At 42.8% G+C, this 12,405-nt stretch overlaps 1 protein-coding gene across 2 annotated transcripts in view; it reads left to right on the top strand.

Moving 5' to 3' along the window:
• Window positions 1-12,050, top strand: part of LOC8024870 (zinc finger CCHC domain-containing protein 8 homolog) — a 29,228-nt gene extending 17,178 nt beyond the window's left edge. For both annotated transcript variants that reach the window (XM_040499081.2, XM_002407255.5), the window contains exons 9-13: window positions 3,581-3,625; window positions 5,439-5,509; window positions 8,168-8,245; window positions 10,948-11,056; window positions 11,381-12,050. In XM_040499081.2, coding sequence (XP_040355015.1) covers window positions 3,581-3,625; window positions 5,439-5,509; window positions 8,168-8,245; window positions 10,948-11,056; window positions 11,381-11,817 — 740 coding nt within the window. In that variant the 3' untranslated portion in view covers window positions 11,818-12,050. The remainder of the gene's footprint in view (window positions 1-3,580; window positions 3,626-5,438; window positions 5,510-8,167; window positions 8,246-10,947; window positions 11,057-11,380) is intronic.
• The last annotated feature ends 355 nt before the right edge of the window (window positions 12,051-12,405 follow it).

The raw sequence follows: 12,405 nt of genomic DNA, 5'->3' as shown, positions 1-12,405 counted from the left end.
GAAGACCTCTGCCATGGATCATTGCACGCACTGCTGGCAATTTGAAGGATTGAAAAATGGCTTGGAAACAGCTTTCTGGCTTATTAAAGCGTCACCTCTATTTCTGATGGAGCTGCATCTCACTTTAAAACTGATACAGTACCAGCTCTTGGAGTTCAAGCACAGCGGCTCTGATAAAGTGAAATTGTTGCTCTCGGCATCTGGCCATGGCAAGAACTCATGCGACGGAGTTGGTGGCTTATTCAAGCACCTCGCCACAGAGCACAATTTTCATTACCAAGACGTGGTCTTGATAAGGACATTGGAGGGCTTCGTGGAAGAAATCCAGAAACAAGAAACGTCGTCCTTTTGAACTTACCAAAGAAGACGGTGAGACATTCAGGCAACACAAGAAAGAACTGTGTGCATCCCTAGGTGCTCACAAAGGGATGCGCTCTTCGCATGTTTGGCACACCTTTTACTCTCCAAATAAGTAGGGTTCTGCGTTTTCGGATAAATCTGATTAACTCCGAAAAACACTCGCCGGTAAAAAAATTTGGCCATTCGGATTTATCCGAAAAAGGCGGAATTTTGAGACTGCCAGTTCTATGGGCTCCATTGTTTCCTGTTTTTCTTATATATGCCGAACAACTTTGGTGCTTCTCTTCTTTTTTGTTCTAACTTTTGTGCGTAAGCTCCACAAAAAATGTCTTTTGGCCCCCTGTCAACGAAACGCGTCATCAGATCTCTACGGTAATATGGTCTCATGTATGGAAAAACTGCTGGACGAAATGTGCAAACTGCCATTTCCTGACTTATATTCGCAGCAAATAAAAGCCAAAAACTCGGAATTTTCATGTACCATAAATGGAAGCTCCAAAAAACTCAGAATTTGTTTTAGAAAATAAACTCTTATAAACACTATCTGAATTTGCTCAAAAAGAAACCCTGAAAACGTAGAATCATACTTATAAACTAGATTGTTATGAAGTTTGGAAATTAATATAAAATAATTTATGATTACCTATAAATCAAACAAAACTACTATCAGCCTACCCCCCCCCCCCCCTGGATAGGACTACACGAGGACAAGCTCTAATTAAAAGTCATGTGGAGATACAAGGCTCCAAATATGTCACCCGAACGTCAAAGGTACAATGTTTGGCTTTTTTTTTCTCGGAAATGGAAGTTGGCTTATTTGCCAAGTGTACCATATTTACTCAAGTAATAGCCACACTATTTATGAACAAGGCCCTTGCTTGTACTTTGCCGCAAAGCAGATATACAGCCAATCATCGCGTTGTGCATAAACAACGTAGCAAATAATTAGATTGAGAACACGATTCCCCATACAAATGCAATCTTTATAGAGGGTGTCTTCGCGCAAAGACGTTATCTCTGTCCTGTAAACCGCTGGAGTCATGCTGTCGATCGCGGTGATTGGCAATCCGCGTGCTCCGCGGAAAAGGGACCCCACAGGTTTTCTTCATAAACAGTGCGGCTCTTACTCGAGTAAATACGGTATAACAAAAAATGCTCGGCATGCAATAGATTTACACGAACATTTTTTTATAAATCTTAATTTTTTAGTATGCATAACAAGTAACAGAACTTCGTACAAAAATCAAACAAAATATGATTTTCACCTTTCTCCGCTTAATGTTGTTTTGTAAAACAAAAAAAAAAAGAAATTGAATTTCTTTTATGCAGTTTTGTTTTTTCTAGGCATGGGGCTATTATATAAATCTAATGAAGAACACTCCAAATACTCACCCCGACCAGTGTGTTCGATTTGAAACAAAACGACCCTCATAGCTGGGAAGAAGGGTAATAGGCAAAGTTTAGAGCTTATAAATTTCTCCTTCAAAGAGTTACATAAAAGTACATCAAATAAACACTGTGCCCCCAGAGGAAAACTATAATTTAGAAAAGGTAATGATAATGGCCATTTATTTCAGTCAAACATACACTGTAACACCGGTGTCATGTGACTGTGGGAAGAAATTACGGAAGTTAGTATACCATTTTTAAATGAGAACAAAGAAGTGAAAAAAAGGTTTGATTTTTTTTGCATGCATTAGGTTGAAGATGCGGCAGTTTTTCATAACAAAGGGCCATGAAAATTCAGAAAGTAAACTCACAGTCACGTTCCTTACAAAATTGCAGTGTAGAAGCTTCAAAAACTTGCTCCACACATCAATTCGTTATCAAATGATAGTTTTCATAAACCGAGACTTGATGGCATAAAGCAAGGGTGGCCAGGTGGACATATTTAGAGAACCATAAAACGGAACCATTTTAAGTGAAGAGCTGCAAAAAAAAAGTGGGGGGGGGAGGGGAGGGGGGCTACACTGGTTTCCATTTTTTTTCTGCTCAGTTGGTGGCCAATTCAACTCATAAAGCAATGGTTCAGTATGTTTCCTTACTGCGAGTTTCTTTTCGGAAGACAAGGACATTCTCCGATTTGCGTGTGATGGCCCAAAGCTGACAAAACGCAAGCTGCCTTTTTTTCTATATGTCTGGAGGAGGGGGGGGGGGGGGGGGTTAGCTTTACAAGGGAACCGCGAATCGCATTTTGGCCGCCGAAGAGCCATACGAGGCTCGCAAGCCATGGCTTGGCCATCCCTGCCATAAAGTGAAATTGAGATAAACATGTTTCAAAGTTCAGAAAGCTGCAGTTTAGATGGTGCCAGCATGTTGGAGAGAATTTATTCTGGATAGAGTACTCTAGTTACAAGAGTGCAATTTTTTTACAGCATCCATCAGGATATTTGAAGCCTGATAAGACTATTAGTAAAATATCTGATAAAGAAAAAAGCTATTTTAAGGTAGTGTCTTCCCTAACAAGAGTGGAATAAAAAGCAAAATGTTAATTTTCATTTAGAATAGGGCACGTCGAAGAACCATGACTAGCGTGTGACAATGATTATGTTACGCACATTAAGAAATCCTAGTGAAGTCGGTCTACTGACTGCCCCGACCTTTAGGCTGTTCATGTAAGAGTAAGCCGTTCAAGTAGGAGTTTAGTTTTTGCAGGTAATGTGCAATTAAAGTTAGTCTAGTACAGCCTCAACTTGGCAACAGCTGGAAGACATACAGGATGCTTTTTATTGTTAATTGTACGTGAAATTCCTTTCATTTTTTAGTTTTATCAACTTCTGACCTCCTGCGATACAAGACTTTGCCATGCATTGTAGTGAGAAGTAAATTTGCAAGTCTAGATATTTAGCTGCATCCACATACCTAGACTTTTTGGGCTAGTGTTTGTCTCAATAGGCCCTTTTCAAAAGTGTGCACCATTGCCTGTCCGCCATTGCTTATCGCATACTCTGAGCATGTATTGGACAGGAGGGCTGCATGAGCGTCTGGCGTGAACTCGGCTCGGCTCATGTTGAAAACGAGTGCTCTGTCAGCATTCGGCGAGGGCTCGGATTTAATCACACTCTTTGTGTCCAAGCAATGGCGACCGTCAATATTCCTCGATGGACTTTTGAAAAGGTTCTACTATGCTACAGTTCTAACAGACGGAAGAGGGGGACTGAATGAGTACACATTGTGTTGGTGTGTTCATGTCACAAATGCATTACATTGTCACATTTAGAGGATGAGATTGAAGATGGAGAAATAGATTCTACAGAAAAACGAGGTGGGTTAATTGCTTTTGTTTTCTATCCCTAATAAAATAGAGGCAGCCTGTCGCAAGAAAGTGTCCCTACCTTGCACACATTTCCTGCATGTGCTTGGTTAAATCTCATTTGTAGTCTTGCCATGCATAGACCTTTGCGTTGTGACAGTTGATCTGCTGCTTTAACTTGCACGTTGCTTGCTTACTGGCTCACAGGACATCCTGTCCCCGGGGGTGAGGCAAGTGTGAGGCGACCCGTGTATAGATACTTTGTTTCATGGTTGAAAGCCCAACATTTTATGAAGGCGTAGCTAGGTGGACAATTGCTCAGAGAAAAAGTTTGGTGTCAATATTGGCCAAAGAAAATCTTTGAAAAAGGGAACTACCATAAAATACCGAGCAAGCGTCCCCTTTAAATTTTGAGATTATCCAATAAAAATAGGGAGGGGGTCCTTACTTGGTTCGGAAATAACGTTCAAGATGGCGGCCATAAAAATATTAAATTTTCGTAAAATAGGAGGGTGCGCTTAAACGAGGGAGGGGCGCATGCTCGGTATTTTACGGTAAATCAATAGACATGCATGGAAGTTTTGAACACAGCTGTCTTTGAAACTTCTTAGCTGTGTTTGAAAAGTAGGCAGAAGTGAATAGGACTTTTGTCCTTTTTTATCTGCATTTCTTGGTACTGCTTGGATGATTTAATTTGTAACCAACTTGCTAACTTGCTCATGAGCCAAAAGTCTGAGACCTGGCTGCATCCCCACATAGGCCGTTCCCGAGTTGGACCATCGATTTGCAAAGTTTATTTTAATTGTGTCTCACCCCCTGGGAGCAGTCTGTACTTGTGTAAAATGGCAGTGCATGAAAAACTGTCAAAGGGTGGCATTACTTTATTGGGAAATATATATACATTGCAGTCCTTTCTCACTGCTCCCTTTCCAGCTTGTGCCACACTTGCTTGCTTCGCTTTGAATGGTGGTGGTCATAGTGCTTAAAGGGATACTGACAGGGTATTTATGCTTGCAGAGGACTTTATTTGAATATTACCTATAAAGGCCCAACTACCCCAAACACAATTTGCAGCTTGAAATTAATTTTCTTTCTGCCTGCAAACAGCCGGTCGAGAATTGGCTGGTTTCACTCACGCTCACTCACTTTTCCATGGTCACGTGGCGTTAAAACTATGTGTACCAAATGTATTCAAAGTTGTGGGTCATCTAAGGCTCACATTCAATATTAGAAATAGAAAAGAATATAAAAAAACATTTTTGCAGCTTCCAAAAAGCTGCAAATATGTTGGTAAAAAAAAAAATGTTGCATGGATCACAGGAAGTACATGTACACATCATTCTCAATATGGCAACGTACGGGGGCCGGACGACGTGATGGCAACGCACAACGAACTAAAGTTATGACGGACGTGGGACTACTACTTCGGAACTGTTGTTCGTGGTACCGGCCAATCAATCTTCAAGCGCAGAACATCGAGCGGAAGGGATATAAGTGTGAAAACAATTGTACAACAAACGGTCCACGCAAGTTCGTCGTCGTCTGATTCACATGCCGAAGAAGCGGAGAAAAAAAAAAAGCTGTCGAGTGTAGCCACATGGCTTCCGGCTATAAGCTTCCATGCTCATGTTTCGGTTTCGGTTTTGAGCAATTGAGTTTTTTGGCTTTATTAAAAATATTCGTGTCTCTGCCGCAAAATATTGATTAAGTAGTCCCCTGGCAAAAAATAAAAAATAAATTAATTTTTTAGGAGTGTCAGTGTCCCTTTAAGATACTGCTTCAATTCTTCACCCATGTGACCTTCGGCCATTTTTCTTTCCTAAAGCTCAGTATGATCCAAGTCGGCTTATCAGTTTCCCAGGCTTCAATGTCCCACTGCCACCAGGTGTTCTGGATGTATGTATTCCAAGAAGAGTAATCCTATCTCTGCACTTAAGCATAGGAAACAATTTGTGATATTTTCACAGCGAAGCTGTTATACGCTAGGATCTGGAAAAAAATGCTTCCGCAGATGTTGACAGAAAACTCCCCATTGGTCGTGACAAGTATGAATAAATAAAAATAAAAAGGGGGAAACCGGCCTGAGTCGGCTTTCCTTGGCATTATTAGCTAGTGAGGTCCTGATCCCTTGTTATTATCTCTAAGCATCATCCTCAAGGTCATCCTAGAAGTCGGCCTCGAGGTCGTCCTAAAGTCGTCTTCAAGGTCGTCCGAGGCGTTGTCCTCAAGGTCATCCTAGAAGTCGTCCTTGAGGTCGTCCTAGAAGTTGTTCTTGAGGTCATCCTAGATGTCGTCCTAGAAGTCGTCCTCGAGGTCGTCCTAGACGTCATCCTCTAGGCGCGGTCCTCGAGGTCGTCCTAGAAGTCGTCCTTGAGGTCGTCCTAGACGTCATCCTCTAGGCGTGGTCCTTGAGGTCGTCCTAGACGTTGTCCTTCAGGCATCGTCCTAGACGTCGTAAAAATAACAGCTTCGCTGGTCCTCCATCTTCACGTGAAGTGGAAGGGCTCTACAATTTTTTAAACAGTTTTTGCAGATCCCCCAAAAGGGAAGGTCAACATGATAGGATTTCTGCTTCCTTTTAAGACTGTCTTATTATTGTGCTTTAAATGAATTATTACTTAAATTGATTTGGCTAATCTACCTACTAAATATTTGGTTTAGAACAACATAGAAGTTCTATTTTTTTACATGAAGATGAACTGCAAATGAAGAAATGAACCAGCACTGAGGCCTAATGTTGGGCTCCATTTTAATTCACCGTTAAGTTGCCCTGTTATGCTAGAGATAGAATGAAGAACTGTGTGAAGTGCAAGGACATATTTAGTATTTAAAGTTTATGGAATATGGTACATACATTGATGTCAGATGGGTACAAACCTCAATAATATGGATACCCTACAGTGTAGAAAACATTTTCGAGGATGACCTGCGTAAACCCATGCAGTTTTGTCTCCTTATTATGGATATGGACAGCTTGCACAATGAATGCTTCTCTTGGGGAACGGAGGTGTCCATATCAACGAGACATCATTGTACGAGGGGGGAGAAACCCAAAAGTAAGCGGAATTAATTTCTTCAGGCCGGGCCGTTCATAGTACGTACCAGCTTCCGCATCTAGCAGCCCTTAGCGGCACCCCTTCAGAGTCAGCTTGCTGACCGGCGTCATCTGCTAAAGTTCTAGTGGCATGTTGTGAATTTTTCCCCAGGCGCTTCAAAATTGTTCTTCCTTTATTGCAATGTCTGATTTGAAGGACCTTCAACATCAGCAAAATATTTTCCTTTCAGGACTTTTTTATACGGGCAAACAGATGAGAAAATTTGCATGGGTCCAGGTCCTGGGAGGGGAGAGGAGGGGAGGGGAGGGGAGGAGGAAAGGAAAGCCGCCTCGGTGGCTCCAAGGCGAGAGCGCCGGCCTACGGATCCCCAGGTGGCGGGTTCGAATCCCGACCGAGGTGCCCGTATCCCCAGGTGGCAGGTTCGAATCCCAACCGAGGTGCCCGCAATATGACGGAGGCTTATTGCGGAGAAGGCGCCGTGTAACCGAGCTTTCGGTTGCACGTCAAAAGATCCCCAGGTGGTCGAAATTAATCCTCAGTCCTCCGCTGGGGCATGCCAGATGCCCGTCGTAGGTTTGGCATGTAAAACCCCCAAATTTGACTTAGGGGAGGAGGAAGAGAAGAGTAGGAGAGAAGCGGTGTCATACCATTTCTGTTAAAAAATTGTTGCGTTGACAGGACAGTGTGTGCTGGTGCATTGTCATGATGGAACTACCTCCCCATTTCCCACAAATCTGGGCGTTTCTGCCTCGCTGAGTTGTGCAAGCGTTGCAGATCTCCCAGGTAAAACACCTGATGAACAGTTTTACCAGGAAGAACAAACTCGGAGTGAACAATGCCCGAATTGTTTTAGTGTTTTCATCAGTTGAAGAAGTTGAGGGGTTGCCCTGAACGAGGTTGGTCGACGATCAATAATTTACTGGCCTTGAAGCGAGAAAACCACTCGGAGGACCTGCGATTTTTTCATAACATCATCTTTGTTGGCTGTCTGAAGCATTACAAGAGTTTCTGCTGCCGTTTTTCGTAAAAGGAAAACGGAAAATTTTCTCGGCTGCACGCTGTTCCTATAAATCAGACGTTGCAAAAAGCAAAGAATGATTTTAAAGCGCTTGGGGAAGACAATTGCAACATGTCGCCAGAACTTCAGCGGACGACGCCGGTTGGCAAACTGGCTTGAAAAGGGGTACCACCAAGCGCTGCTAGCAGTGGAAGCTGATACTACGAATGGCCTGCCCTCGAAAAATTCATTCCAGTTACTTTTGGGTCCCCCCTCATATATGTTTATTATCTTAATGCACTAGTCTCTCAGTGCGACTGAAGAGTGGCTTTTTATTTTATTCATTGTGAATGGTGATGTTTTTTTTTTATAATCTAAAACAAATATTTCAAGGGGATTGAGGCAGATAAGCAGTACTTTAGATTGATTGATGATGCACTTTGATGCAGTGGTCGTGTGGCAGTAATCTTATTGTATATGTAATTTTGCTTCTCCCTACAGTTGCATGAAGAATATAACATGCCTCCCATGCAGCCCCATCAGCAAAAATATGAAGCGGAAAAATATATGTCGTCACCAGTAAGTGATGCGAGTGCGGTACAAAAATGAATATTTTCAGTTGTAGAAAGAAGCTCTTGAAGCTAGAACTTCGATGGTTGTACGGTTGTATGCGAGGTTCAAAGTGAACATTTTTTAGAGTCCAGCTCTTCGGCGCTTGTTTCCGGGTTGAGCGGCATCGGCGTCGCCGTCAGCGTAACCGCGCGCGTTGCATTATGGGACGTTTCCCCGCTAACTTTAGCGGAAAACTTTTCCCGCCAAATTTAGCGGGAAAAATTTCCTTCTAAATTTAGTGGGGAAATTGCCGTCGCGTGACCTCAACACCAATTTAGATTCCCCGCTAAATTTAGCGGGAAAAATGACGGCACGACTTCATGTCACATCGCTCATGAACAAATTCAGTGGCAGGAGGAGAGGAGGAGGAGGAGAAGGAGGAGGGGGAGGGACATACCCTCCCCTCTGTACCCTCTTCTCCTCAAGAGCTGCTCTCCACTTTTGCACTGCAGAGATTTGTAAACGTCTTTCAGTATTTTTGCAGATGAGGTTGTCAGCCAATAGTGCAAAGCACTCATTAATTTTTTTTTATTTTATTTTTTTTTATTTAGAGAGTTTTGCAGGGTGGTAACTGGTTAGTGTAAGGGTGCGATCCACGTTTTCCAGCAGCCTTTGTTGGCTTGAAATCATCCTCTTGTGAAGTGGTAGCCATGATTCAAAGTGTTGGCCTTAGTGTAGACCAGGGGTGGCCAGTCGGACATATTCAAAGAGCCATAAAACAAAACCATTTTTAAAGAAAGGAGCTGCAATAAAAAGAAGCCGCCTTTAAATTTTTTTTCTTTTTTTTGGTGGAGAGCCTTGTATATCTGTGTGTGATGATAAAAACTAACAAAACACAGCTGACCTTTTTTTTCTACATTTCCTTTATTTTGATGGTTTCTGGTGTGTGCGTGTGTGGGGGGGGCACATGGGCCCTGAAGAGCCACATGAGGCGCGTGAGCCGCAGTTTGGCCACCCCTGGCGTAGATGATAGCGGGTCAGGAAATGTTTGATTTCTAGGCTGTCATTTCTCAAAGAATAAACACCACGGATGTGCACTTCTGACAAAACTGGAACAGGGGCCGGGATGCCTCTCAGAAGAAAAAAAAAAACTAGCCGAGCGTTTTGTATGCATTTCTTTGAACTGTGTGTGTGTCTGCACCTTCCAATGTAGAAAGCATAAATAATATACAGGGTGTTTCAGAGAACGCAGGCCAAATTGCTCCTGCGAAAACTACTCATCGCAACGAAAAAAGTCTTGTGGCGTTTTGGTCCTGGGCCAGGGGCCCATTTAGGAAAATTATTAAAGTTTGAAATAATTAAGTTGTTAATTATTTTTGCGTAATTAACTTTTTTAATATTGTGTTTAAGGGCATGGTTTCAATTAGAAAATTGCTCAGAATCATCGAAAAACACTAAATCAACAAATTGCAGAACGATAGAAGGCACGCGAAGCATTTTACGGCTTTTTGAAAAACCGCACAAATTCGACGGGTTTTTAAGTTTCGGTTTGCTATCGGAGCGCATCTGGGCCTCGGTGGCACCGCGCCCCGTGGAGAGATAGTGCAACCAACCTCTGCTGCGCTGTCATCGCGCGACGCATCAGAGGCTGGTTGCACTATCTTTCCACGGGGCGCGGTGCTGCCGGGGCCCAGATGCGCTTCGATAGCAAACCGAAACTTAAAAACCCTTCAAATTTGTGCGGTTTTTCAAAAAGCCATAAGATGCTTCGTGCGCCTTCTATCGTTTTGCAATTTGTTGATTTAGTGTTTTTCGACAATGCTGAGCAATTTTCTAATTGAAACCATGCCCTTAAAGATAATATTAAAAAAGTTAATTATGCAAAAATAATTAATAACTTAATTATCTCGGACTTTAATAATTTCCCTAAATGGGCCCCTGGCCCAGGACCAAATCGACACAAGCCTTTTTTCGTTGCGATGAGTAGTTTTCGCAGGAGCGATTTGGCCCGAGTTTTCTGAAACACCCTGTATATGTCCTCAACAACATTGCACTAGCTGTGTTGGCAGAGGTGACATAGGAACACTTCTGCATTCTAACTGGTTTTTGTAATAGCCATACTTAAATGTGTTTCACATGAAACAACACGCTTATCGCACCTGCAACTGCAAGGGAATTCCTGGAGTGAAGTTCTGTACTGTGACTTTTATGAGCACCAGGGGTGTGCCAAATGCCATAAATGTGGTGCTGTGAGCATTGACTACTGGTACTCGGTGAAACATCCTAATGTTTACCACTTTCATTTAGTGTAGTGGTCTGCCAGGCAAAGTTTTGTATGGGATTTGCTTTTGTGGAGTCACCATCAGAGGCCATTCCCACGAGAGAGATTGGTCAATATGTGTTGGTGAAACGCTAACCCCTGTATGTGTTAGCATTGATGATATAAATGTGAGAAATAAAATGTCTCTCTCATCTTCTTGATACCGTCTAGCCAGGTATGCACGTGAAAAGTATACTGAAGTCAAACAAGCATGTGCAAAGCGGCAGCACTCTGTGTTCACTTATTTGCTTTTCTTGCGAGTTCTGTTGCTTTTTTTTTTATTTTGGTGAAAGGTTCAAAGAATAAAGTGGGAAGTACTGTAAGCCTTCCTGTGATGTTGTTCTATTAGCACCTCATGGAAATTGTCTTTTGGTGATAGCATTTGTATGCTCAATCCATTCTCCCACAGCAAGTGAAGCCTCTCTCTCGGCGTGCAAAGTTTCCAGCTGTTACTGTCAAGCCGAGCACTGATACTGGGCCTGTTGTTGATATGGATATGGATGATGGAGTCGAAGATGGTATGCCCGTGCCTTATATTTGATCAATTACTTTTGTACACATTGAATTTTACAGTCTAAACTTATACTCTTAAGGTATTTTAGGTTAGTGGCATTTGCTGGTTGTGGAAAGTTCAGGCACCTGTGTACCAGATTTCATTCACCTGTTCATATTTCAAAACCTAAATTATTGCAAAAGCATATGCCGGAGCACTGCATGTTGCCCCGAACATTGGTGCAAGATCTGTTTACTGATTGATTTATGACAGGCAAACAAATAACAAGAAACACCTTGCATTGAGATAAAAGTTTGATCTTGAGGAATCCACTTTGCTTGTCCTGCAGGTCAGTTGGGCACACCAAGCACAGTTCCAAACTATGCGCCTCTCAACGGTACCAACGAACCCTCGACGCCAAGCAAGCCCGTTTACATCCCAACTCCTTGCGAACAGCTGGCACTCAGAAGTTTGGAAGCAGAGTTAGAGCAAGAGGGTGCAAAAACCTTGAGCGAGAAAGTCAAAGCAGGTGCTGTCTTGGAGACGGCACAACCGGACAGCCCGCCCTCAAACTCTGGCTCGCAAGAAGTGGTCATGGGCACTCCCTTTCTCATGGGCTTCAGCCCGTACACTCGTCTTCCTCCAAGAGAGAACTTTGCCAAGGGAGTGTCCGAGTACATTCCGTTTGAGAATTTGCCTGGTTCCACTGGCACCTTTGAGAAACTCCGTGGGGTGATCTCCAAAGTGAGGGCTGCCCTGCAGGCCAGGCAAGCAGACAGCTCGTGACTGGACACCCTAACTGTAGATGTGGCGTTGGCCAGAGAAGTCTGTGCAGATGATGCAAGAAATTGTTTCGATGCTCTTCGTTGTCTAAGAGCACCAAAGGAAAGTATCTTTGTTTGCTGTAGGGTCAAGCTGTATTGAATGTTTTCATCACCATCATTCATGTGTACAAGGAGGAAGAATATACCTAGTGTGTATGCTGCTAACAGACGTACATAAAGGTATTGTGACATTTTCGTGCAGCTCTTTCCTCTATTTCTTTAGCAATACCTTTTAGAGGTAAGTAAAAACAGGGAAGACCAATTAACCAGGGCACTTGTGAATACGTCAAAATTTAGGATGCCTCTTTTTGCTGCCCCTTGTCCCCCGTTTCAGAGCTCGGCCCCCTTTTTCTAGCGCCTCTATTTCAACGAAGGACATGTTCCTTTGAAACATTCACATATTTATGAATACCATGATAGCAGATAATACAGTATACTACTACTATTTTTTTTTTTTTTTGCTTTGAGTATAAAAATGTTTAGATGTTCTTTAGACAGCGGGGTCTTCCGCTACAGCAGAGATCTGACCAGGTGGAAATTTTAAGGCCCG

Source organism: Ixodes scapularis, unplaced genomic scaffold, assembly GCF_016920785.2.
Source record: "Ixodes scapularis isolate PalLabHiFi unplaced genomic scaffold, ASM1692078v2 PGA_scaffold9__187_contigs__length_104089568, whole genome shotgun sequence".
Taxonomy (NCBI): domain Eukaryota; kingdom Metazoa; phylum Arthropoda; class Arachnida; order Ixodida; family Ixodidae; genus Ixodes; species Ixodes scapularis.
This window is presented reverse-complemented; position numbering and strand designations above follow the sequence as displayed.